The sequence below is a fragment of the Nelusetta ayraudi genome, unplaced genomic scaffold, assembly GCF_046127955.1.
Source record: "Nelusetta ayraudi isolate G7.1 ecotype Tasmania unplaced genomic scaffold, CSIRO-AGI_Nayr_v1 ptg000028l, whole genome shotgun sequence".
NCBI classification, from domain to species: Eukaryota; Metazoa; Chordata; class Actinopteri; order Tetraodontiformes; family Monacanthidae; genus Nelusetta; species Nelusetta ayraudi.
The window spans coordinates 3,499,772-3,525,000 of record NW_027466078.1 but is presented as its reverse complement, the minus strand read 5'-3'; the positions used below and the strand labels follow the sequence as shown (position 1 = coordinate 3,525,000).

Here is a 25,229-nt window from a genome sequence, read left to right as displayed (position 1 = left end):
CACCTCTACAGCATGACGAAACTAGAAATCCTAGTAAGCTCACCTCGATGGTATAGCCCACTCCGTTGTGTTGAAGGTCGCACTCAAACTTGATGATGTGGAGCTCCTCCACAATTCTACCATTCTGATGAAGACAGGAAACAAATGTTAAAGTCCCATAAGGGGACGTAAACTAAAACGTTCTGCGAGTGAGACAGTTTATAGACAGGTTCACTGGTGAAGTACACAGGATACAGCACTGCTGGACGTGGCATCGTTGCCATTGTAGAAGCACCTGTTACTGACACGTTGACATGGTCTCGGCCTCAACACTCTCTCGGACACAACAGTGTCGATGGGGATTTCAAAAACGACGTCCTTGCATTGATTAAATGCAACCAATAAGTTGCATCTCTTTCAAAAACGTGGCTATTTTCCCCCCATTGGCGGCAGCACTACCTTTTTCGCCTCTTCTCATGAGCTGAGCGACCAAACACACCCCAAAACAATAAAAATAATTCATGAATTCAGGAGTTCACACAAGTGGTAGTGTACCGTCGACTCCAAAACTTTATTGGGTCTTGATCTTGACTTGGTCTCAGTCTCGACATGGTCTATATTGGTATTGGTCTTGGTCTCAGTTCCCCTGCTTGACAATGTCTCAGGGCGCCCACCCACCAGGCAATCCACACTGTGCCCAAGCTATTTGAGCTCCGAAATACGATACACCAGGCTAGCAGGGCGCCCCATACCATAACAATACTAAAGCATGGTACCTGCTATGGGGAGATGTCTGTGAAGGTTCCTCAGTCATCCAGGTCATCTTGAGGTAGAAGGGTTGAATTAGGGCAACTGGACTTGTTTTTGTGATCTTGCAAATCTTGGAGCGATATTCCCATAATCTTACTATGGAGACACCAAATCTCCGCCTAACCGCTTTCCAACCTGCCTACCTCTGCCATCATTGGCTGAGTGTTCTGCGTGCTGTACACCCCTGACCCTAAGCCTAACTCTTAATGCTAACCCTAACTCTCATGCTTACCTTAACCAACACCAAGACCACTCAAGATCAATATAGAAGAATACAACAAAAGTCTTTTTGGCAGCATCTCTCGGACACATAGACCATGTCAAGACAAAGACAAAGTCAAGATGGAGACCCCTGCCCTAACCAATCAGGGATTTGAGGGAGGCAGGTGGGGAAGCGACGGGGCAGAGTGGTAACCAATGGAGTTGTAATTTCGCTAATCCTATGATGATGGCGCCAAAACTCCTCCCCCCCTGATTGACTGAGTGTTCTGTTTTGCTAGACAACTCTAACCTTAACCTTAACCTTAATTAACGCCAACGTAACCCGAACCAATCAGGGACCGAGGGAGGCGTGTCTGAAGGCGAGGGGATGGAGTGGTGACCAAACAATCGGGGACTGCTTTCCTCAAAACCTGATTGGTAAGGGCAAGGGTTGCGCAGCGTGCAGAACACCCAGACAATCAAGGACAGAGATAGGTGGGTCAGCAGTATATATCGCTTGCAGGCAACCGTGCTTGAACAACGTTGGGCTGAGGTGGTACGAGTTCAGGCCTGCCGTGGGGAGGACGAAGCAGGGCCATCCGTTCCTCTGCACGGTATGGACCAACTGGCCCGAGTGTGAGTGCAGTCTTAGTCAAGGTGTTCGAGATCACTAGTGAACGGTGGCGGGTGATCAAAGAGCAAGGCAGGGGTTGGTTGGTCGGTTGCCTGTGTTCAAGGGTGTGAGCGTATCGAACTCCACTGACCTCAGATGATCCCTTGACTCTTCCTTTAGTCTCCTTCAGTATCTAAAGAAAAAAAGGAAAAAACAATCATCTGTAGGGCTCAGCTAAAGAACATGAACTGCTCATTTTAACTGGATAGATACACCCGGAGATAAGAGTCAAAATGCTTGACCGAAATTTGATAGGCGGTTTCGTACCATGTGACTAAATTCTGCCACCAGTCCTCCTCCTTGTGTCCTGTCCTCCAGCATTTTTGAATTGTCTCCTCCCAGCTCAAAACGACGGAATCTATTTGGGAATTTGTTCTTGAGTGTCAACGGCCAGATCTTTTTGAGGGTTTAAGACGAGCCATTCAAAGGTTTGTGTGGCTTTTCCTTTGTTTGTTTTTTGCTTAACTCACCCTTTTACTGTTGTAGCTTCTTGAACATCCCTGAATAAATAGCACAAAAAAAAGCTTTGGATGTTAGATGTAAATCGTCAAAGTGAGATTTCCTTTATGAGCAGACCAGAGAAAGGAGCCTGCAATTAAAAGGTTCTTACTTATCAAATGAAGGTTTGACTTTGAGCAGGAACTTGAAATGCTGGGGAAGGTTCACAAGAAACCTGAGGTAAAAATGTGACAAAAAGTACATAAGGCAAAGTTAAATATATAGATAGTATAAGCTTGGCCTACCCTGCAGATTAGAGCTCATCTATTACACAAAAAACATCACTCAAAACGTATTGGAAAACTGAATTTCAGCCTGGTCCATCAGACACTGCCGCCACCTTCTCACCTGACTGAGACGGAGAACTTCACCTTGGTCTTGAGTATCTGTGGACGTTGTAGCAAACTAGATGTTGTGGGTTGTTTCTCCACCACTAGAGCTCTGCCAAGAGACAATGTCCCCAAGCAAATGACTTTTTGTTTTGGCTCAACAGGTCTTTGAGTCGCCCCCCCCCCCCCCCACCCCATATGCACCACATAGTACAATTCAACCACTCACTTGGAGATAAGTTTTGTCCACAGTAACAGAGTGAATTTTTCCATTTCCACCAGACGGCCGGTGAATCCTAAGGAGTCTTTTTTGTCAATCTTCCTGTTCTGGTCCTGCAGTTTTTGAAGTGTCTCTTGTACCGACTTGAGCGACTCCGCCACAGCCGTGAACCTGCGCAAACACAGGCACGTTATCCTACGGTGTCACCGTCAGGACGCTGAAAAAGGGGCGAATGGGCAGAAGGGCTCCTACCACTTCTCGAGGTGGGCGACGCTCCAGTTCACCGGACATCCGATGCAGGCCAGCCGCTGGCGAGCTTTCCACTGAGGCAACTCCACGTCCGTGAGCTCCGCCACCAGATTACCGGCCAGGTTCAGCGTGTTCTCAATCTGTTGCAGCAATGCCTGCGATACGAAAAACACAACTAGTGTTTAAGGCATTTCGCACGCGTAAGAGAACGGTTCATAGGAGGTAGGCTAGCTTCACGTAGCCTAAGGCTAGCTCACCTTGCTATTCACTCATGCTCATTAAGGGTAACTGTAATGCTTTACAAAGTCTGACACCGTAATCTAGAATGCTCATGACTCTTGTTTTTGCATAACTGGTTGCTTCTGGTGGGCATGTGAAATAAAGCGAACACGGAAAACATGTTGGATTGGAAGGGTGACCAAACATCCTGTTTTCCCAGAACATGCCATGTTTTCAAGTTGTCGTGCAACAAAAAATGGTAACGAGAGGTCAGCTCTACAGCAAACTGTAGATGGGCACACACAGGGGATGAGGAAGAAAAACTAAAGAAAATTACATTGAAGTTTGCATGTTCTCCCTGTGTCTGCGTGGGTTCTCTCCGGGTTCTCCGGCTTCCTCCCACACTCCAAAAACATGCATGTGAGGTCAATTGAAGACTCTAAATTGTCCGTAGGTGTGCATGTGAGTGTGAATGGTTGTTTCTATGTGGCCCTGCGATGAACTGGCGACTTGTCCAGGGTGTCCCCTGCCTTCGCCCTATGACAGCTGGGATAGGCTCCAGCAGACCCCCGTGACCCTGAGCTCGGGACTAAGCGGGTATGGAAAATGAATGAATGAATGAATTACATTGAAAAGGTTGAAGGAGTCATATAGATAAATGTGATATCTTTTGAGTATAATTTCATATATATTAAATTATATATCTAAAGATATGATTTAATATATAATTTAATGAGGAAGCGTTGTCCAGTTTTGACAGAACTGACCACACTGCCACAGTCATCATTCACAAGCTAGCAGCAGCTTCCCGTTTCTGGCACAACTAAACTCTCGCTGGAGCTCCACCTCTTTACCATCAGAAGATGCCGACCGCCCGAGGTCACCTTCCGACTTAAGCTTTTAACGTAATGAGACTTCACTTATTTCATCATTCAAAATGGATCTGCAAGTTTTCCGATTTCAAATCGTAGAGCAGCTGCATTCGCGGTGACGTTCGAAAACCTCGTACGACAACAAGACTCCATCAATGGCTCCATTTTCGGTTCCGTCTATTGGTTCTTTTAATTAGAGTAACGGTGCGTATAAATAATGTTCTCAGAATAACAATATACTGAGTGCATTGTGTACCTGTGTGGTTCCTGTGAATGAGTTGGTATACTCCTGAAATTTTTTGATCTCTCCTGGCGGGGGGGGGGGGAAAGTCAACAAAAATATTAAGGACGCGATGAACTTCAAAACGGTTTCTTCACGTCTTGTTGCATACAGTACCTTTGCAGGCCGAATAGTTCAGCTTTTCACACAAGTCTTCCAGTGGCCTAGTTTTCTCCTTTATTGTCTGCGTCATAGTTTTGACAACAACACAAAAATGAGTGAGTCAGGTAAAAATCACAACAGCAAAACGACAGAATACTCTTTGAGTCAAGGTGAGCTCACAGAAGTGTGACTTGTCAGGTCATTGACTTTGTTGTCCATCACGTTCAGCGGTTGTTCTGCAGCTGGCCGCTGGCACGCCTGAACAAAACATGCGAGTGTGACTGATTCTTGAGATCTGGCGGGAAATTTCTTTGCTGTTTTTGTTTCTGTTTTTAAAATAGTATAAGATCAAGAGGATCATCGTGGAAGTCATATCAATCCTTATTACTCAGGCCTGCTCTTGCAGCCCCCTCTGGTGGCCGGCTGTGGTACATGTCATAACTCCCAACCCAAGAACTCATTATTTGTCGGTGGTTGTAAAGAAATAAAGATCAGAAAATCTGAAAATCTGAAATCTCGGCCGACATTCAATTTTCAAGAATAATAAACGCATAGACCATATTTCTATGCTTTGCGCCCCATTTGTACGACATTTCATTGCATCCCTCCCTTGTCTCACCTGAGGTTTACTGGCAGACTCCAGAACCTTCTTCTCCTCGGCCAGGCATTCCGACAGTGTTAAAGCCAAGTTGCATGGGCCGTCTTGCAAGTGTCTCTAAATATTTTTGAAAGGGGATCTAATTACAACCGCGAAAAAACACAAGGAGCGACAGATGCACCCGCCGTGGCGATAAGAAATGAGAACAAATGCCTCTTTCGTGACCCACCAGCAAACAGTCTCTCATCCCTAAGAAGTCGGGCCTCTGCAACAATTTGCTCTCCTCCACTGAGCGCTTCCACTGCTCCTCCAGGTAGACCAGGAGGACCTGGAAACAGAGGCTCGCCTGGCTTTCATCCTGAGCCGCTGAGACCCTGAAGCGTGACACCAGGGAACCAGACATTAATTGAGTGACTTGACGAGTTTTTTTTTGGCTTCTCTGAAAGTTGTCTCCATGTTTTCCAGACGGACATGTGAAACTAATTCAACACAAAAATGCTTTGTAATCGTAAAATGCGACGGATACATTTTTCCATTTGACATATCATTTGTGTGTGTGTGTGTGTGTGTGTGTGTGTGTGTGTGTGTGTGCGTTTGTTTGTCCCAAAAGGCTGGTCTGCATCAGAAACTCACTAACAAATGGAATTTGTTTTGTTGTTTATAGTTACTGAGCGAAAATAAGAAAACTAAATTCTTGTACTTCGTGTATCCTCACACTCTGGATGGATAACGCACGTAACACAGAAAACAGTGTTTCGTTGCACTTGCAGCGCCCACTGCTGTTGAGCAAAACGTGTCCACCTTCTTCTTCGTTGGTTGATTTGAAGGCGCGACCAGTCACCCTAATTATGAAACGCACTGTCAGGTGACCTGATTGTCCACACAAGGCTTCCTTAGATATCGGGGTGCGAGATGGCAACTAACTTTTAAGTGTGTAACGTTATTTTCTCAGTAGCTCTATTTTTAATGTTCCCCCTCTTTGTTTCTATGTGGGGAAAAAAAAAAGTACTGGGGAGAAAAAAACATGTAACATTGTGTGGCATCCTATTATTTTCGACTGCAGTTATTTAAAAAAAACAAAACAAAGAAAAAACATTGTTTCATTATTATGGCCATACTTAATTCAGTGACCCGGTGTAGCAGATAATTTCCTCAGATGCTGTATATTAAAATTATAAATGATTATTGAATAATACTTCAATTTAGTGTTCTGTTAGAGGGTACACCATTCACAGATGTGGGCTACAACGTAGAGCAAAACTGCACTACCACTGCATCCATTGCCAGGCAATAGTGATGCGCAGGCTGCCCTCTATGAAACACCTTAGTCTGTGCAAGGAAAAGCACCCTGCTGTGAAGGCGCCTGCGTCTCCACGACCCTCCGATATCTCACATTTTGCTGCCCCACCCACTGCTGCCTAACCCTCCACTGCACTTAAGGGTGCCTCTTAACCTCTTGCCACATTACAGATCATGCGGCCATTACGAAGAGAATTGCTCCTCCTAGACACTCAGTGCGAAAACCAACCATACGGGTTTGCCGATGGGGAATACAGAGCCCTGTTTAGGTTGACCGATAAGACACACTGCATGCAGAGTTCACTTAAAGTTATGTTTTGGCTACGTTCCTATAGCCTGTGCTTAAAGCAAAGTATTCTTCTGTCAATATGTCGTAACGGTACGGTGAATTATTGTTGTGTTTATGTTTTATTCTAAGTTAAGTGGTTGTTTTCACCATTTTGTTCTGTATCTGTTATAAGTTGTCTGGTAACCATTGCTCCGTGAATGCAGCACGGAAGCGCTGTGTGGTACTTTGCTACGAGCGAAAGAAGAGACAGTGATTGCGTGAGAGGAGCGAGTTTCCTTTTTGCTGTTGCTTGGGCGTTGGCTTTAGCCAACAGAAACCTGTTTTCCAGTTCACAAAATAAAGCCACGAAACTGACTAACGTCTCCGAGCCTGTGTCGGTAGGGGACGCTACAATATGTATGTTTTCCTGAAGACATTTGGCACAGCAAATTGACCCTGGGACATGGACAGAGAAGACTGGTCTTGACATGGGGAACTTGCTACGCCAGATCAGAAGCAACGACTGTGGGGTTTTTGTACTCGTGGTTAGACGCCTTTAGAGAAAGAGAGAGAGAGAGAGAGAGAGAGAGAGAGAGAAATAAAGTGTTATCACGAAAGGAGTTTTTGTGTTTTAATTTGAACCCCACACTTCTTTAGAAATAGACATGGGTCATTTAATGTACCTAGTTATTTTTTTTTGGCTGAGATACAAATTTAAGTTTTATTTGATCTATTTACTTTTAACTTTAGAACAGCTTCATAAAGCCTTATGCAGTATGCTAGTATAAAGTCTTGTGACATTGATACGTTTTTATGATATTAATTTGATTCATGAGAATGCATAGGAAGACAAGTTATAATACTTATTTTATTATGTCATAAACCTTATGACATATTAATTTTGCCGTGTCTCAGAAAATATATATTTTTTAATTATATCTGGCCAAATATGATTTAATTCTTAGTTTACTTGTCGAACCTGTTATGCCGACCACAGATTGCCTGATGTGTAAGTGTTAACAACCTATTTTAGTTGTATTGCAGAGTAGGCCATTCAATAAGTTGAATTAGTTGGTTTGGTTTTTTGTTTTTTTAAGGTTCATCGTTATTGACAATCTAAAACAACAGCAATTTGACAGGTGAAAATCAAGTTGCTCCTGAGTTTCCGGTCTAAATCAACCTCTGCCTGAAACGGCTTGAGTCGGCAACTGGACCTTTATTTTGAAAATCACGTTGCTCCTGATTTTCCGGTCTAAATCTACCGCTGCCTTTTCCGGGACCTTTATTTTGAAAATCACGTTGCTCCTGAGTTTCCGGTCTAAATCTACCACTGCCACTTCCGGTCTAAGTCTACCCCCGATCTGCCTACGGTTCCACGTTAAGGAATGGAGCTGTTTCATTAATGTGGTCCGATGCCTCTTACCAGTCTTTGCTCTCTATGACGTCATGCAGACAGTGGCGGATCTCTCGGGGGAATCTGCCCTCGTACAGGCTGCTCACCTGGCTCTGGAGCCCCCAGTCCAGCTGAAGCACCTGCAGCCACTGCGACATCTGCAAATGAGAGTCCAAATCATCATTGACGAGGGAAAAGTAAATATGCGAAAAAAAGAAAAAAAAAGAAGAAAAAAAACCAGAAAAAAACCAGAAAAAAAAGGGGTGAAAAATATGTGTCACCCTCTGCTGCTCCAAGGAAATGCAGTAACGGGTCAATTCGGCCCTGTTTTCACTTGGTCACTTGTAACTGTTTTGGGGGATTGGATCACGAGAACGGATCTCGAAGCATCTGTTCGCACTTAGCCATTAACATGCGTCTCGAGCGTGCCATTTGTGATCGCATTACGCCCCCCCCCCCGCAGAGCCTATGCAAATGCTACATGCGTCATTTCCGTTTTTAATAACGACTGGGGGCAGTAAAGCGCACAACCACGGCGAGTTTTACCTGGAAGCGAATAAGAATCAACTTCCTGTTTGCGGACTATATCAAGTCACTCGTTTTAATTCTACTGCAGCTCGTACGGATCCGAACGAGGAGTAACGACTGGTGGGACAGAGTGGCGACGACTTTATTTTCGGATCAACAGTGGCTGGCAAATTTTCGGATGCAACGTCAGACTACCGCAACTGTGTACTTTACAGCAGGGTGGTTGATCTGGTTCATCTGTCAAACGGATCAATGCAAGCAACTATCAACCAAAATTATTACTGTCACTAATAGATTCGGTTTTTGTGTGTGTGTGTGTGTGTGTGTGTGTGTGTGTGTGTGTGTGTGTGTTTGTTTTTTTGTTTTTTTTTTTTGTTTGTTTTTTTTTTGGGGGGGGGGGGCGTTCAGTGACATAAAATAAAACTATTTAACAGGGATGAACTAACTCAGACCCACAGGTGGCATACACACACAAAATAAAGCCGAACAGTTCACTTGCAGTCTACTGTTTTCATTCTACTTTTTCCAGCTGTAAACGTAACCCCAAATGACTCAAATTACATTCCAACCATATTACAACACTTTGGCTACACGCACTTCGTACAATGTACAATCGGTCTCGACTGTGCACATTAATTGTATTTTTTTTTTTTCTTCTTCTTCTTCTTCCCCCAAGCAAATAAGCAGCAGATTACAGCAGACCACAGGCTCGGTTATTTTTCATAACGCGGGCGACACTCACAGCGTTTAAAGGCGTCAACAACAACAACAACATGACACAAACTACTGTCGGCAACTTTCGTAAACTTCACACAGACAAACACTCCTCGTCATTACCTGGTGGCTGTCCTGGTGTGTAACTATGTAAAGAGGCGAATGGATAATGAGGTGTAGTGTATCTGGCTCCCAGTGACGGCTTGTCCCGGCTCGCGGAAGTGCGTTGTGCAGTCTGTCGAAGCCGAACTTCAGGCGGAAGACCGCACGAGTGGGCGTCGGTTCATAGGAGGCAGTACTTTGGCGGCGCACCATGTGATTTCTGGAGAACGGCCGCTTCCGTGTGTGTGTGTGTGTGTGTGTGTGTGTGTGTGTGTGTGTGTGTGTGTGACAGAGAGAGAGACAGGAAGGGTATACCCTGATTTTGGCAACGCAGAAGAAGCGGCAAAAGATATTGTATGTCTGCGTTATTAGATGTGAACAAAAATGAATCTGTATTTTTTTTGTTTTTGTTTTTGTTTTTGTTTTTTTAAATGATACAGTATCTCACAGAAGAACTACTTAGGGTTGCCACCTCCTAGAGTTTCAAATCCGGGACATCTCGGGGGTGGGGGAGGGGGTGGGGGGTGGAGATCTCCCAAGTCTGTCGACGACGGGGGGGCTCCCCGAAATATACGGGACAAAGTGAAGTGCGTCCCGTATCAGTTCATTACGGGACAGGTTTTTTTAGTTGCCAAATGTGGGACAATCGCGTATTTTACGGGAGAGTTGGCAACCCTATCTAGACCACAGACGGAAATCAATTGAGGTTTTGTCAGGGTGGCAACCCCAGAACTCCTGTATGTGTATCCTATATTGTCGGTGTCATCAGACAGTCAAGACAACTCAAGGCAATGTTTCAGCCTGATCCTTTCTCGATATCATGCCATTTACATTTGTCACCATCACCATGATAGATTGGTGTGCATTCTAATTTAAAAAAAAATAAAAAATAAAAAAAAAAAGTGTCACAAGCGAATGGATTTATTCATGTTTAAAACTGGCAGCATCTCGGAAATTACTACACCTGCGCGATCGAATACAAAATTTGCATGCACCGTGTATGACTTGGCAACTTGAAACGCAGCTTGAACCAAACCATCTTGCAGCCGTCACACAACTGTTGCCAGCGAGGTCGGTGGACATGCGACAGCACACATGCAAAGCAGCATACAGTCATATTTAAACACGTTTTAATAAACGACACAGGCACTCAAAATCAACAGAATATTTTTTTTTTAAACTTTACATGTACAGTGGGCTAAATAAAAAAGACAGCAACTTAGGACAATGAATCATAGCCATAACATGAGTTGTGAAACAACAGAAAAAGAAGTCGGCGATCAGAAGTTGGTTTTTGGACAGTTAGGCTCTTCCCCATTGGATATCTTCACTCCGAATACGGTGAGCTCATCTGTAAAAGAAAAAGGAAGGGTCAAAGACTGGGAAGGAAATCATCACGATTCACAAAGCGACAGAATTCCACTTTATTTGTCCAACTGTTGTTTTTTTCCTTTCCTTCCAAGTAACACTGGATTGTCGTCGTTGTTTTCATTGACAAAATCTCTATAATGTTTCTTTAATGGACTCAATCTCGCTGTGGTCGCATCACTAATTTAGCATTTCTAAGATGGAGCACAAATCAGTCTGCGGCCAGAAGCGCAGAAGCGCCACAGGACGCTTACGGAGTCGAGGTCGAGGCACAGGTCCTGGCTGAGCATGTTGAACTCCCCCGGCGTCATCGGTGGCTCTGGAGACTGGCAGGTCGGTGGCGAGATGCTGCCGTTGGACCTGCAGGACAAGAGAACAGGAAGGGACGTCGTGAAAAAGGGGGCGTTCACACCACGAATCGTTGAATTCTTTCAGAGGTGGTTTTCAGACGCATTTGCTCCATTGTTTGGTTTTTCAGCACCAATATAAATTGAAGAACACGTTCGCTGTATCAGCAAGCAACAATTTTGGTCCTTTAAGTTTGCTTCACACAAGCTTCTGAATTTTATTTTATTTTTTTATGTTTTACAGTTCTACATGGATGTCTATTCAATCCTCGACTGTTTGTGTTTTTTTAGTTCTGTGTACAAAGTATAAATTATGCAACAGTTACTTTACAATTACAATTTACTTCCATCCATCCGTCTATCCCAGCTGTCTTAGGGCAAAGACAGGGTGACACCCTGGACAAGTCGCCAGTTCATCAGAGGGCCACATAGAGACAAGCAACCATTCGCACTCACACACACCTAAGGTCAATTTAGAGTTCCCAACTCCCCTCACAGGCATGTTTTTGGATTGTAGGGGACTTTTGCAGGGGACTGTTTACTCCACCAGATGGTGCTAAATACCAATGAGAATCAGCTGTTAGGGCACAACTGATGAGGAAATGTCACAAAAAGACAAACTGCAGCATATGGCTTAGTGCAGGGGTGTCAAACTCATTTTGGGTCACGGGCCACATAGAGGAGAATCTATTCCCAAGTGGGCCGGACCGGTAAAATCATGGTATGGTAATAATAACGTGAAAATAACAACAACTTCCAGTTGTTTTCTTTGTTTTACTTCGTCCGTGTTCTTTGAGCACTCTGCAGTCTGCATCAGTGTTGCCAACTCCTCAGTAAGGAAAGTCGCTATTGGCTGTCCTAAAAGTCGCTAGAAGTCGCCAAATGACCTCATCGTCTAATTTGCATAATTGACAATTTGCGCTTGATTACAACGTAATAACACCAGGAAAAGTCGCTGGAGTTGTCGCTAGTCGCTTTTGACAAAAAAAAGACGCCATGGGGAGAATAGCAACTTTTTGGGGGAGAAAGTCGCCAAGATGGCAACACTGCTCTGCATCAGCTTTGTCTGTTTCGACAGAGACATTGTGGGGCAATGAGGGTATCCAATAGGAGACGTCCTGGGGCAATCAGGGTAGCCAATAGGAGACGTCCTGGGGCAATCAGGGTAGCCAATAGGAGTGTGAGTGGCTGTACGTGTATTGAGTTTGTTTGCGAAGTAGACACATTTAGAAAAGCACTGTCTTTCATTGAGAAATCGCAGTTTTTATATTTTGCAAAATCATCTCACGGGCCAGAGAAAAACAGTTTGCAGGCCTGATCCAGCCCGCGTGCCGTATGTTTGACACCCCTGGCTTAGTTGCCTCTGGATAGTTACGGACTAAGATTAAGAAATGTTCGTTTATTTCCATAAAGTAGGGCATGAAAACAAGCTAAGCGATGCAATAGACTACGTCTTGCTAAAAAAATAAAATAAAATACAAAGTCTAAATAAGAGAACTCACCGCACTGAGATGGGGATCAGCATCGACGGTATGTATGGTTGAACTGGAATCACACAAGCAAATTTCATTATCAGGAAGTTCCCCAACAACGACCCACAAAACACTGCTGAGACAAACTAAACACAACAGGTCTATGGGTCCGTGCCTTTGTTGGGTGCGCTGTTGTAGAGCCTCCCAAAGGCGTCGTCCTTCGGGATGTCTGGGAAGAGGAACTTGAGCGGGTTCTCTGGGACCACCCCGTCGGAGATGACCTTGTAGTCCCGGATGATGTCGGCGAACGGAAGGGCGTTCAGACGGCTCTTGGTGTACGGCTCCACGGAGTTGAACTTCACCTCCCCTGTTGGGACGAGGGCAGCTTAGTTAACTCACTTATTCACAAGATCACGCAACATTTATAACGTTCCTCCCGGGTGGAGTCAAATTTGCTGCTGTCCAGACGTCTCGAACGGTTTAAGGTGCAAACATCAGCTGCAATTCAAGTCAATTTACACAAGAAAACACTTCCTGAGAGAAAAATACACAACATAATTCCGCCGAAAGAGGTAAGTATGCTTCTTTTTTACTAACAATTTGTGCCTTTGAAATGTGAAAATATCAGTTTGCAGGTAACCGAAACTTCCTCTGCTAGTCGTATATCACTGATAACGTCACCGTCCTGTAAAGTGCACACCTGCGTCACTCCTGTGGGATCAAGTGACCGGTTACGGTAAGCGTGTGAGTTTGTAGCTCGACAGCACCCTCTGCTGGAATAATAAATGTTTGTCCAAACCCTTGCGATATCGTTTGTAAGATGTTTTATGTGTTAAATGTTTTACAGACTAATATAGACAGATAAATTAAAAATAAAAAAAACAAATTTAAATAGCAATGAAAATATGAATGAACGCATATATTAACCAGGAATAAATTCACTGAAGAAAATGCAGGCAGATGTACAGGTTAGTTGGAGAAGGCCAAGCCCAATGGTGCGAGTCTTGCCAAAAGAAATGGGTGCTTTATTAATGAATGAGGGACTTGAATTGTATTTTTTTGGGAATCTGGAACCCTTGACTCACCATTGTCCTTACGTTCCACCCAGGTGAAGGTGATTCCCCCGAGGTGGCTCTCGCTGAAGCGTAGCAGGAACGTGCCGGGCTGCCGGTCCTTCAGCAGCGCCCGCTCCATCTCTTTGCTCACAAAGCCCATGATGTAGCTGCGTGGCAGAGAGAGAGAGTGAGAGAGAGAGAGAGAGAGAGAGAGAGAGAGAGAGAGAGAGAGAGGCCAAACGTCACGGCGCCAAGGTTGCCATCACGTTGCGACGACGTCGTTTTACTCGCGCTTGTGACTCACCTCTCGTTCCAGACCGGGAGCAGGTGCTTCTTGATGAGCTCCAGGATGGAGTCGAGCCACATCCAGAAACTGAAGGGCTTCCCTGGGATGTTCTCCTGCAATAAAGGCGTGGCTAATTTTAAGAGCATTTTAGGGTGAAAGAGAACCTAAATTGTGAGTATCAAATGATGCAGAACAGCGTTTGTCAATTGGTGGGAGCTGATTTGATTCGGTCTTGGGCAGTTTCTTTTTTTTTTTTTAACATATATATTTATAGAGAAAATGTTAGGCATTTATTTTGCAGGACACACAATTCAATTCAATAAATTAAAATATTTATTTACTCGACATGATAAGTAGTGGGCTACCGTTTTTATTTTTGTGGAATAAATTTGAGTGCTTTGGAATAAATTAGGGTTGCGACTTCATGATGAGGACAAACACGTGGGTCCTGAGACTCCACCAGTCGAGAACCACTGGTGTAGGAAACAGATGATACAAAAAGATGGATGGCTGAAAAATAACCTGCCTTGGAGAACTTTGACCAGGACACTTGAAAGTCGCTGCAGGAAGCGTGCTGACCTGCAGAAATGGAAAACATACACAAGTGTGAACATAATGCTTTTTTTTTGTCGTCGTTTTAGTTTTTGGTTCAAGAAGACGTCGGATGGACTGCGTGGCCTCAGCTGTTATTTTCTAGTCAGTACGTTTTATTTTATCGTCCGGCCTGGAGTAGGGAAAAACTTTACTCCTGTCTGTTGGTCTTCGTTTGATCTTGAAATGTTGTCTAGTTTTGATTAAACTACGGCGTGATTATGCACGTGTTGTATACCTAGGAGCTTTTCTCCCAGCATGCTGAGCTGCTCCTTGTTAAGGCCTTGGCCAGCCAAGCTGGAGAACTGCCAGCTGAGGACCTCGGACAGCTGGCTCCACGTGGCCCGCGGCGGGTTCCCAAAAAACGCCAGGTTCTGTTACGCCAAAAGGATATTAAAAACAACTCTTTTGCAATTCTTCAACTGTCTAAGTCTTGAACTGTTGGCTCACCCTGGGCTCATCAGTCAGAAGGTTGTACCACATGACTGACGCCCAGCCGCCGGGCAGCTGGCTCACGTTGGAAATGACCACCAGCGGCAGGGAGCAGGTCTGGAGAGAACAGAAAAGAGGCTCATCAATTCAACAGTGGCTGAATTTCTAAGGATGTTGTAACACTGGTTCACACTTAAAAGGGAAAAAAATTTGACTTAATTTCTGATTTCTATATTGCTAAAAAAAAAAAAATCTCTTCTTCTTGGATCTTCTTTATATTTAAGAATATACATAAACAACGGTCTTGCTCCCAGTTGGCTGCCATCTTGCACCGCCATATTTTTTAAGGAAGCCCAGTGTGGACAATCGAGCTGCCTGACAGTGTGTTTCGTATTTGAGGGCGTGACTGCTCGGGCCCTCAAATAAACCAACGAAGGAGAAAGTGGACAAGGTATCCAGACTTACACTAAACCTGTAATGGTTAAGTGTGTAATATTTGGAAAATGGTTACATTTTAGTTTGGAGCGCTTTTTTACTCTCCCTCTCCCAAGTTTGCCAGTGAGCTACAGTGGCCTGCGCACCCAAACCTGGATACCTCATCCACCTTCTTCTTTGTTGGTTTATTGAAGGACGCAAGCAGTCACATTCAATACAAAACAGGCTATTCTTACCTATAAATAAGAACGGCTCTATGGGTAGGAAAACCAAATTACTTTTCTTGTACTGAGAGTATTCACTTTTAACGTATTTATGGGCAGTACGTTAAGTTTTTATCAATATAAAAATCATAAAAGCTCAGTTTTAAACACTGGACCATTAAAGGTCCCCTAAGCTGCACATAATCAAATCTATGTTTTATCCCATATTCCAATGGAGCATCTGGGCATGATTGATTATCCCAAAAAATAAGACTGGGGATTTCTGGGTAGTGAACTGATGAGCAGGAACACACTATTGACAGAATAAGATAAACACAATACCTTTAAATGTCAGGAAAAATAGATTTTAATTGGGTCAGTGCTTCAATTAATGCATAACCAGGGGAAAGAACGTAAAAAGCATTGATTTAAATTATTTGGGCTATTGTAATAAAACTGGACCAAACGTTTTTTGTTTGTTTTTTTTTAAATATGGCTAAATGTGCCTCTTTGTGAGTGGCTGCTAATGGGAAAAACCTGAACCAAGTCTGACCTCCAGGTCGATGGTGAGGCCCTGAACTGTGAAGCAGGCCTCAAAACTGAGAGAGTGAAGTTCCTCTGTGACAGACAGAAGGCCCTGCGAGACACGACAAACAACACAACTTCAGAACATTCTTGAGCCGAAATAGCAGCGCTGCAAGGTACACCATTGCGAAACGTACGCGAGAAAGTTTGGCTGAGCTGGGTTTTTTTTTTTTTTCCCAGCAGTTCTTCCTTCACAGTGTGAACGCTGACCACTACCGCAATTGACAGCTTACCTCATTCCCCTTGGTTCCGTTGATGTACTTCTTCTCTTTCAGCTGCTGTAACATGTAAGTGTCTTGCGTGAGCAAAATGAATAAACAAACAATATCGTAATGTTTTGTCCACCGGAAAACTACCATTTTCTCAAAGCAGATCATTGTGTGTAATTAAAAAAATTGCATACATGTATATACACTTGCAGTCAAAAGTGTGGACACAATTCTCATGGATGTTTTATTCTTTATCTTTACGACTTCCTGCATTGCAGGTACACACTCGAGACATCAAATATTTGAGAAAGATATATGGAGTAATATAACAGAAAAAATGTGAAATAACTCTAAATTTGTTATACAGGTACTACCCGAAAAATTAGAATATCAAGTAAAAGTTGTTTTATTTTGGCAATTTAACATAAAAGATGAAACCAACAAATTTTATTGAGCCATTACACGCAAATTGACATCTCAAGCAGTTCCTTGTTGGAACTTTGCTGATTAAGATTTTCAACTTATTAAAACCACAAACCCAGAAAATTATCATAAAATTTGAGGGGTTTTTTTAAGCTGCAAGACCTGTTCCGGCAAAATCCAAAGAAATAAAAACTTGAAATATATTGATTTGCATATTATTCCTTTATATATGATATGTCAAATTCACCTTTTCAGTTGAATTGCAGAAATACAACAACCTTTTCAGGATATTCTAATTTTCTGGGTAGTACCTGTATATGAAGGGGTGGCTATTTTGAAAAAAAACAATGTGTTTGAGTTACTTCACACTTCTTTTGTTTACTACATCACTCCATATGTTCAAAGGTTTGATACGGTTAGTGAGGATATACAATGTAAATAGTCATGAATAGGAAAGAAAAACCACCACATGACGTCTTTCGAGTAGGACTAGTTCAAGCAAGAATTGGACTTTGTGTGTGTCGCCCCCCTGGTGTTGATACCCGATGCCTCACCAGGTGTCTGAACTCCACTGAGAGGCAGCCGTTGGAATAGTCCTCAATGTCCATGACTTTAGTGTTGTTGGTCAGAATGAAAAACTGGCGGCTCCTGAGGGAGTTCAAACAAACAGTGGAAATCTGCCTGAATATTTAGAAGCGTGCTGCGTATCCACATCGCCCTCTGGTGGTAGATTTTGGGTGGGTGAAGTAAATCTGCCAGTGACGCGAAAACACAGGGCGCGCAACCTGACAATAACAGGCCAACGCTACGCTGCTTTTTATAGAGCCAGAATGACACTTCAAGCGTGGTCATACTCACACTCTGCCTGGGGGGAGGTCCCTAGACACACACACACACACACACACACACACACACACACACACAAACAGATATCAAGATTTCAGCCTGGAGGGGAAAAACATCGTCTACAGAACTTTTACAGTTCAAAAAGACACCCACTTGTCAAATGTTGTTTTCACTTTCAGCTGATAATCCACCTCCGGCAGCTTAACAAGAAGCCTGAGAAAAAGAAGCACGCATTAAGAGGAGGGACATTTGCTAGAGAACTGTGGGTTCAACAGGAAACGGGGCGTAATACCTGACTTTGGTGGTGAATTGTACTCCGGTTTTGATGATCAGGGGCTTCTGTGGGTGTGTGGGCATGCATGGCTGCTTCTCCACCACGAAAGAGCTGAAAACGAGAGGGTTGAGAAGCTAATTTTGGATTTTTGTTGTTGTTCACCGACAGCTTCAGCCTTTAGCGGGGCCTTAGTTCCTGCTGCGTTTGATTTTGAGCTCAGTCTGTCTTTTGTTTCAGTGAGCTGAAGACGATTTTCCACCTCGGACAGAATGGTGGACAAAAGTTTTTGGACACCTTGTGCTTTTGTGATGCGATGTGATACTGCGCTAAGTGCAGTCACCAACATTTACCCACATGCTGCACGTGCAGAGTAGTTTAACTCTAACATTAAACCAAAAAATCATTTCTATTTTTTTCAGAGCCTAAGATGCTGCCAAACCTTTTGAAACGCACAAAAAAAAATACTCTCTGGCAAATATTTCATGACAATAATTGGGATTGAGTGCAATTCCAAGGGTGTCCAAAATCTGTTTTCCACCGCTGTATTTAGCCCCTCATGTTGCATTCTTTTGTGTTGTGAGTGCAGAAGCAAGGTTTTCATATCCTCGTGTCTAATCTAATGCCTCACTTTTTATTTCATTTCCTTTTCTTTTTTTTTCTTAGACCTTGCAAACGTTGTAAACCAATGCATGGGAGGAACCCTGTATGTGGGGAAGCAGGAACATGCATGTGTGCTGCATTACCTCTTGATGAGGTGGTAGAGGAGGTACTTGACCCGCTCTTCCATCTGAGGTTTCTGCAGAGGAATCGGATCGCACTCATAGGTGACCTTCACCACCAGCTCACCCAGTTTGTCCAGCTGACGCTTCATCTGGAAGAGGCTCTGGGCCGTGAGGGTGAACCTAAACGGGGACAGACAAACAAATAATCAGAGAAAAGTTCAATAGTTCAAAGGGAAGAAACAAACTGGACAAGGTTAGATGGACAACAGTCGCGGAGACTGGCTGACCCGTCCAACACTTGTGGGAAAAAAGTTTTTGGACACCCTTTAGATTTTACTCAATCCAAACTTATTGTCATTAAAGATTTGCACACAGGAAGTTGTTGTGTGTTTCAAAGGGTTGGGCCGTATCCTAGGCTCACAAAAGAATGGCAATTAATATCAAGTTGTTTATTGTTAATGAGACAAAGTAAGAAAAGTGCATTCTTGTACTCCTTGTACTCATGTCCTCTGGATATGTTGCAAGGGACGTCATCCTGCTGAAACTTCCACTTCTGAGCTGGACAGAACGGTGCATGTGCAGCCTGATGGTAAATGTTGGTAACTGCACTAAAATAAACTGGACATGGAGACTCAAAGGATAAGTGTGTAATATTTGGAGATTTTGAGAAGAAACAGCAACATCAATTTTAGATTTTTTTTTTTTTCTTTAGATTGCAGCGCTCTTACATTTCCTCTCCCTCTCCTGAGCTTGCCAAGTGAACTACGGTGGCCTGCACACACAAACCTGTATATATATATATATATATATGTATATAATATATATATATATATATATACACACATACACTTTTATTGTACTTCAAGTATACACTTTAATGAATGTTTTTCACGGGCAGCATATTAAGCTTTTACCAATATAAAGATTATAAATTAAGCCAAATTTTACACACGGGACCTTTAAGGCTCATTCAGTACGTCACAAATGTGTGAGGTGTCCAAAAACGTTTTTTTTTTTTTTTTTCCCAACCACTGTACTATCATGGTTTGTGAATAGTGGGTGTGATCTTTGCTTTCAGGGTCAACTGAAGTGTTTTCTTCAAGTCATTTCAATATGATGGCCAACCAGCGGTGCAGTGCTCCGGGGGAAAGCTCTCTCACCAGCTCTGCAGTTGGTCCAGGCTGGTGAGCAGCGGACCGCCGATGGCGGCAATCTGTTGACGTCGCTTCCAGTCCTGCAGCTCGGGGTTGAGCTGAGAGGTCATCAGGTCGTCTATCTCTTTGATTACCACGTCCATCTTGGACAGGACTTCCTGGCGTGGGTGAGAAAAAAAAAAAAAAAAGAGGAGAAAAACACAACCGCTGAGACCACGACACGCTACCTGTTGCTTTTTTTTTTTTTTGCTCGTCGTAATAAATTGGCGTCAGAGCGTCTGTGCAACCATACAAATACGGACCTTCCTTTTAAAGTCAAGACTGTTGAGCATTTCCTGCAGTCTTATAACTTCATGTTTCATGACCTCAGAGTTCCTGTCCATCAAGTCTGACAAACACACACGCACATGTAAACAAAAATCAGCGTATTCATGAGGGCATACGTGTTTTTGTTTTTTTTTGTCTTGCAGTGTGAAATCTTAAAAACACAGCTCACCCCGTGACTGCAGGGTCTTGTAGCGGAAATCAAAGTCCTCCTGCAAGTCCTCAATGTATTTCACAGCCTGGTCCAGCACCTTGTTTCGCAGGCAACGCAACATTTAAATCTCACTGATGACGAACCGACGTTGCGTTATTTTTCATTGTGCTCGTGTTACCTGCACGCTGCCCCTGAGGATCCCAACTCTGCCGTCCATGCTCTTCTGCCTCTCCGAGGCCACAGAATTCTGTAGTGACTTTTCCAGTGGACCCTACAGTGATGAAAGTTACATTCACATGTTAACTGCACAACTTTGTTTTTGTTTGTGATGGAATGTGCAAGGTTTCTTGAGAATGCGCACCAACATTTTTTACAGAGGAGAAATAGAATTGACGTCAAAGCCAGCTGATGCATTGTGCACAAGTTGATTAAAACTCTGGTCAGCTAAAGGCCACTTTTACCTTTTGCATTATCGCTCAAGCAAAAGGGGGAAAAAAAAAAGCTATTGTCTTCTTTCAAAGGTTAAGCGTGAGATATTTAGTTTTTGAAAAAGAAACAGCGACATCAAGTGGTTACACTTTGGATTGCAGCGTCTTTCAGTGCCGGAGAACTACGGTGGCCTGCGCCACCTGAAACCTCGTTCTCCTTCTTCTTTGTTCGTTTATTTGAAGACGCAAGCAGTTGGCCTAGTTACGAAACACGCTGTCAGGCAGCTGGATTGTCCACATCAGCCTTGGCAGTGAAAGATGGCAGCTAAATGGGAGCAAGACCCTTGATCTATGGATATTTTGCACACATGACCTCTCGGGAAAGAGTGCCTTAATGGCCAGCGTGATGAGGCCACGTGTCAAACTCTGATTTAACTCAACCAGATAATTATTACTGCCCAGTTAATAAAAATAAGTGATTTTTCTTTGACTCAAAGGCATCTTATTTTGTTCTTTGACCACTAAGGGCCAACCGGGAAAACATCTCCTGAAAGGTCTAATATACTTTAAATAAAGTTGTGAGGAAATGAGTTTAAGCAAATATTCCCATTGATTTTACTGCTTCAGTCAATATCAATACCAGCTTTTAAAGGTACAAACCAGCAGATAAAGGATGTCATTAATGAATCACGAGGAGCTGAAAAAGTTGGATGATGCTTCTATGCCCCTATTGTGGCAATTAAGTGAGTTTTTAAATGTGACAGCTGCAAGAACACACAATCCCATTTCTCAGGAATGGAGCCAAGGTGTTGGGAAAGGTGTGGGTGTGTTTTAGATAAAATAAGATTTCCCGCTAGCTGCTCCAGTTTACAAGCAGCCATTGTTGTGAGGGCACCAGAGGTACTTCCCCCTATGAGAAAACCAGACCAACCTGTTCCTGCATGCAGGCACTGGAGAGGATGCGTCGCTCCTCCCTCAGGCAGCAGGATATCACCCTGGCCATGGCGGCAGGGCTGGTGGCGTACTTCACCTGTGGTGCAACAAGACAAGGAGAGCATATTCCGCAAATGCTGCATTCGTAATGTTGGAAATTTCCCCACCAAGAAAGGAAATCTTATCTTATCTGATCTTAGAAGTATAGTCAAGCTCTTTCAAAGGTTGCTGTAAGTAAGTACTGGAACTTTTTGATGGGCTTAAATCACAAATCTTTTGGACACCCTTAAAATTCTACTAAATCCCAATAATCCTAAATAATTGTTAAAGTATTTTTTGTGTTTTAAAGGGAGACTCGGGAAAAAACAGAAATTACTTTGTTAATTATTATTATTATTATAATTATTATTATTATTATTATTACTAAGACTAAATTAAAAAAACTAAATGTTTTGTATTCTGGGTGTGTTGGACGTCATCTTGCTGAAACACCCACGTAAAAAACAAACAAACAAACATTAATCCGGATGAGAATGTAGCTAACTGAGCAAGCTAACAAAAGGTGAGCCAATGAGCACTCCTCATCACGTTTGATGTCCTAGCTCACTGGGCCAACTGCAGACTCAGCTGCTTTCAATCCACCCAATCCAAGTGCTCGACTGTTTGGTTGCCGTTGAACCGGCGCCTCACGAGTCCAACTCACAGCAACTCGTGTTTAGTCAGTGCGTCTGAAAGCCGCAAACTTTCCCCCGGTTGCGCTTCAGCCTCCGCGTCCTCATCGAGCCTGCGCACTCGAGAGAGAGAGAGAGAGGCGCACGAGAGAAAAGTACGAAAAGTCTTCTGCTGAGGGAATGGGAAAGTTTTCTTGCCGAGCTTCGCCATCACTGCCAGGACGATGACTGGGGACGCACCAAGCAAAACACCCACCTGTGCACTTTAGACTAATACCGATACCGCACGCCCGACAACTTGTATGCGGCCTCGACCTCAGCCTGCACGCGAAGAAAGGTCACCCGTCTCCCCTCCGATGGCGCACTTCTCGAATAGCAGCATGAAAGAAAGCGTCGCCCGTTTTAAAAAACTTTTAAAAAACTTTCGAAACAGGACGAGTCAAACGCCAACACCATCGTTGTCATTCACAACAACAGCAACACCCATCCCACACACACACACACACACACACACACACACACACAAGCATGCTCGACGACCACAGAAAAGTAGCTGCTTCCTCCATGCAGAAGTACAGGCAGGAAGTGGAGGTTGGGGCCTCTGCGGCTTTTGTTCTGCACAAGGTGGATGACACCTCTTTTCCAGAAAAACGACAGCAAACGCCGGTGCTTCGACCTCAACCAAACATCCTGTGCAGCTCCCGGAGCAGATGGTTGCAGGCAAGCCACACTGTCGTTACCACCAGCACAACCAGTGCAACACAGCCGTGTGTGAACACCCTCGCGCTATTATTAGAACGCCAATTGATTGATTGATTGATTGATTGATTGATTGATTGACCATCTTGAATGTAAAACTACACAAGTCCCTGGAGACATCGCACTAAAATAGAAGCCTGATTACGTTCACAGGGTGAAAGCAACGCCTTTTTATTCTACTTCCCTTTCGCGGAGAACAGAACAGAACACAGAACTACTTCTTACCAGTGCCAATGTTTCCCCTATATATTTGCTTGAATAAAAAAAAAAACAACGTTTTATTTTGGAAAGATCATTTTAAACTTACTTGCGATCGTGCGGCATTTGTGATTTTGCGGGGGGGGGGGGGAGAGAAATGTACTACGTGTTTTTCCAGTGACAGAAAAACAAGACGTTAAGATGCAAAGTTTTATTCTGTTGAATTCAAACTGCTGAGCGGCTTCTGCTGGAAGGTTTCCTGACGGGGCCCCGAGTGACACACCTGTAGTTGTTGTTGTATCATCTTCATGTTGTGCCTCTGCAGGAAGTTCTGCTCCTGCGAGCGCACCCTGTCCAGCTGCGACAGCAGGTTGGCGAACATCACGGTGGCCATGGAGTCGTCGTTTGCCGCCGTGTCCCTAGGAAGCAGAAGACAGACGAGACACACATCACACATCACACATCACACATCACACATCAGCAACGAGGCAGCAGCTACCAACAGAATGCCTTGAAGACCCACGACCCCTCCTGAAATTACTCCAAAAAGAATGCTTGCATTTTTTCTTTTTTTTTTGTTCAGCCATTTTACTTTATTTTATTTTATAAACAAAATGTTTTCCCATTTAGTCGTCGAACAAAAGTTGTCACTGTGCCCTCTGCATCCTCGTCCTCACGAGCTGTCAGCGCAACAGAGAATTAACATTTCAGAAATGTTTCCACTCGCGCAGACGCTAAGCAAGGAACTTTCATGCAGCAAAATCTGCCATGTGGCAGAGGAAAACCTTAGTCGTCGAGATGTATGCGCCCTATAAACGGCACACAATGTTAGCACGCTGTGTGTCAGGCTGTGCGTCTGAACAAACACATTTATACCGAGAGTTTATTTGCTGAGACTGACTGAACCAAAATATCTTTAGGTTCGCACCTGACCGTCGCAATCTACACAGGGGGCGAGAGAAGAGAGAATCATTCAAACAGAATGTTCAATTTTAGTTCATCTCAACGTTTTAACCACCAGTGTCTTTGTTTGTTTGTTTGTTTGTTTGTTTGTTTGTTTCATATTAGTGCAGTCAGTTGTTAAAGCACTGGACACAACAAATGAAATCATTCTGTTGGACCCCATTGCTATAGAAAAAAAAAAACAAACGATCAGGAATTGATTGTCACCAGCATCTGTCTTCAACATTTATTTATTTATTTATTTATTTATTTATTTATTTATTTTAAAACTAACAAAACAGTTTTAAACATCAGCAGAAAAGAAACACGTGCTATGCCTGCCAGGTTGGTCAATTCATATCATCTGTTTACGTCAGATAAGTAAGATAAAGATGTGCTTGGTTTGCTCCACAGCGAGGAATTCTGCATGTGTTGGTTTCCTCACGACAATGTGCAGTTTCACAAATAATAAAAATGCGTTTGAAGCTTCAACTTCATCACAAAATGAAAACATAGAAACAAACCCTTGGCATTCCCGACACAAAGACGAGACTCACCAATCCTGAGACTCGATCCAGCTGGCCAGACACTGCCTGATGTCCATGGGGAAGTTGTCATCGTACAGGTAGTCCACATGTTCCAGGAGTCTGTACTCCAGCTGCTGGATCTGCTTCCACTGGCTCATACTGCGCGCGCGCACACACACACACACACACTGTCACTATCACATCGAGCTCGATCTTAACACTGTGGTTGAGGCTTAGTGGTGGTTTGCTGCAGTTGGCGGATGCTAGCTGGGGATCTTTCGCGCGCCCGCCCGCCCCCCTCCCCTTCGTTGGTGTTTACCTGAGTCGCTGCCGCGCCGCTGCGTGTCCGCCGGTCTCATGCGCTCGTCTGCGTCCGCTTCACTCTCTGGCTTTCGCTTTTCTACGAAAAGAGGCGTCACAAGGAAGTGAACACACACACGCACACACACACACACACACACACACACACACACACACACGCGCACACACACACACACACACACGGAAAGAAAATATATTTTTCTTGGTTAGGAAAAAAAGTCATTTACACCTTGCCG

General features: G+C 43.8%; 1 protein-coding gene across 1 annotated transcript in view; it reads right to left on the bottom strand.

Annotated features, from left to right (window-relative positions):
- stat4 (signal transducer and activator of transcription 4) overlaps positions 1 to 24,985 on the bottom strand; it is a 32,772-nt gene extending 7,787 nt beyond the window's left edge. Inside the window, exons 1-37 of the mRNA XM_076030416.1 lie at positions 24,703 to 24,985; positions 23,487 to 23,622; positions 21,574 to 21,672; positions 20,393 to 20,485; positions 20,233 to 20,311; positions 20,039 to 20,124; positions 19,743 to 19,894; positions 18,604 to 18,762; positions 17,879 to 17,971; positions 17,740 to 17,799; positions 17,599 to 17,619; positions 17,295 to 17,388; positions 16,342 to 16,386; positions 16,077 to 16,160; positions 14,904 to 15,002; positions 14,692 to 14,827; positions 14,389 to 14,441; positions 13,881 to 13,975; positions 13,607 to 13,743; positions 12,697 to 12,888; positions 12,552 to 12,594; positions 10,946 to 11,062; positions 9,356 to 9,530; positions 8,021 to 8,154; positions 5,260 to 5,404; positions 5,052 to 5,147; positions 4,613 to 4,690; positions 4,448 to 4,514; positions 4,307 to 4,359; positions 2,963 to 3,114; positions 2,720 to 2,881; positions 2,510 to 2,602; positions 2,274 to 2,336; positions 2,134 to 2,163; positions 1,931 to 2,021; positions 1,755 to 1,796; positions 44 to 124 (exon numbers count right to left, since the gene is read on the bottom strand). Of these exons, the coding sequence (XP_075886531.1) occupies positions 44 to 124; positions 1,755 to 1,796; positions 1,931 to 2,021; positions 2,134 to 2,163; positions 2,274 to 2,336; positions 2,510 to 2,602; positions 2,720 to 2,881; positions 2,963 to 3,114; positions 4,307 to 4,359; positions 4,448 to 4,514; positions 4,613 to 4,690; positions 5,052 to 5,147; positions 5,260 to 5,404; positions 8,021 to 8,154; positions 9,356 to 9,530; positions 10,946 to 11,062; positions 12,552 to 12,594; positions 12,697 to 12,888; positions 13,607 to 13,743; positions 13,881 to 13,975; positions 14,389 to 14,441; positions 14,692 to 14,827; positions 14,904 to 15,002; positions 16,077 to 16,160; positions 16,342 to 16,386; positions 17,295 to 17,388; positions 17,599 to 17,619; positions 17,740 to 17,799; positions 17,879 to 17,971; positions 18,604 to 18,762; positions 19,743 to 19,894; positions 20,039 to 20,124; positions 20,233 to 20,311; positions 20,393 to 20,485; positions 21,574 to 21,672; positions 23,487 to 23,622; positions 24,703 to 24,830 (3,663 nt within the window). The 5' untranslated portion in view covers positions 24,831 to 24,985. The remainder of the gene's footprint in view (positions 1 to 43; positions 125 to 1,754; positions 1,797 to 1,930; positions 2,022 to 2,133; positions 2,164 to 2,273; positions 2,337 to 2,509; positions 2,603 to 2,719; positions 2,882 to 2,962; positions 3,115 to 4,306; positions 4,360 to 4,447; positions 4,515 to 4,612; positions 4,691 to 5,051; positions 5,148 to 5,259; positions 5,405 to 8,020; positions 8,155 to 9,355; positions 9,531 to 10,945; positions 11,063 to 12,551; positions 12,595 to 12,696; positions 12,889 to 13,606; positions 13,744 to 13,880; positions 13,976 to 14,388; positions 14,442 to 14,691; positions 14,828 to 14,903; positions 15,003 to 16,076; positions 16,161 to 16,341; positions 16,387 to 17,294; positions 17,389 to 17,598; positions 17,620 to 17,739; positions 17,800 to 17,878; positions 17,972 to 18,603; positions 18,763 to 19,742; positions 19,895 to 20,038; positions 20,125 to 20,232; positions 20,312 to 20,392; positions 20,486 to 21,573; positions 21,673 to 23,486; positions 23,623 to 24,702) is intronic.
- Between the last annotated feature and the right edge of the window lie 244 nt (positions 24,986 to 25,229).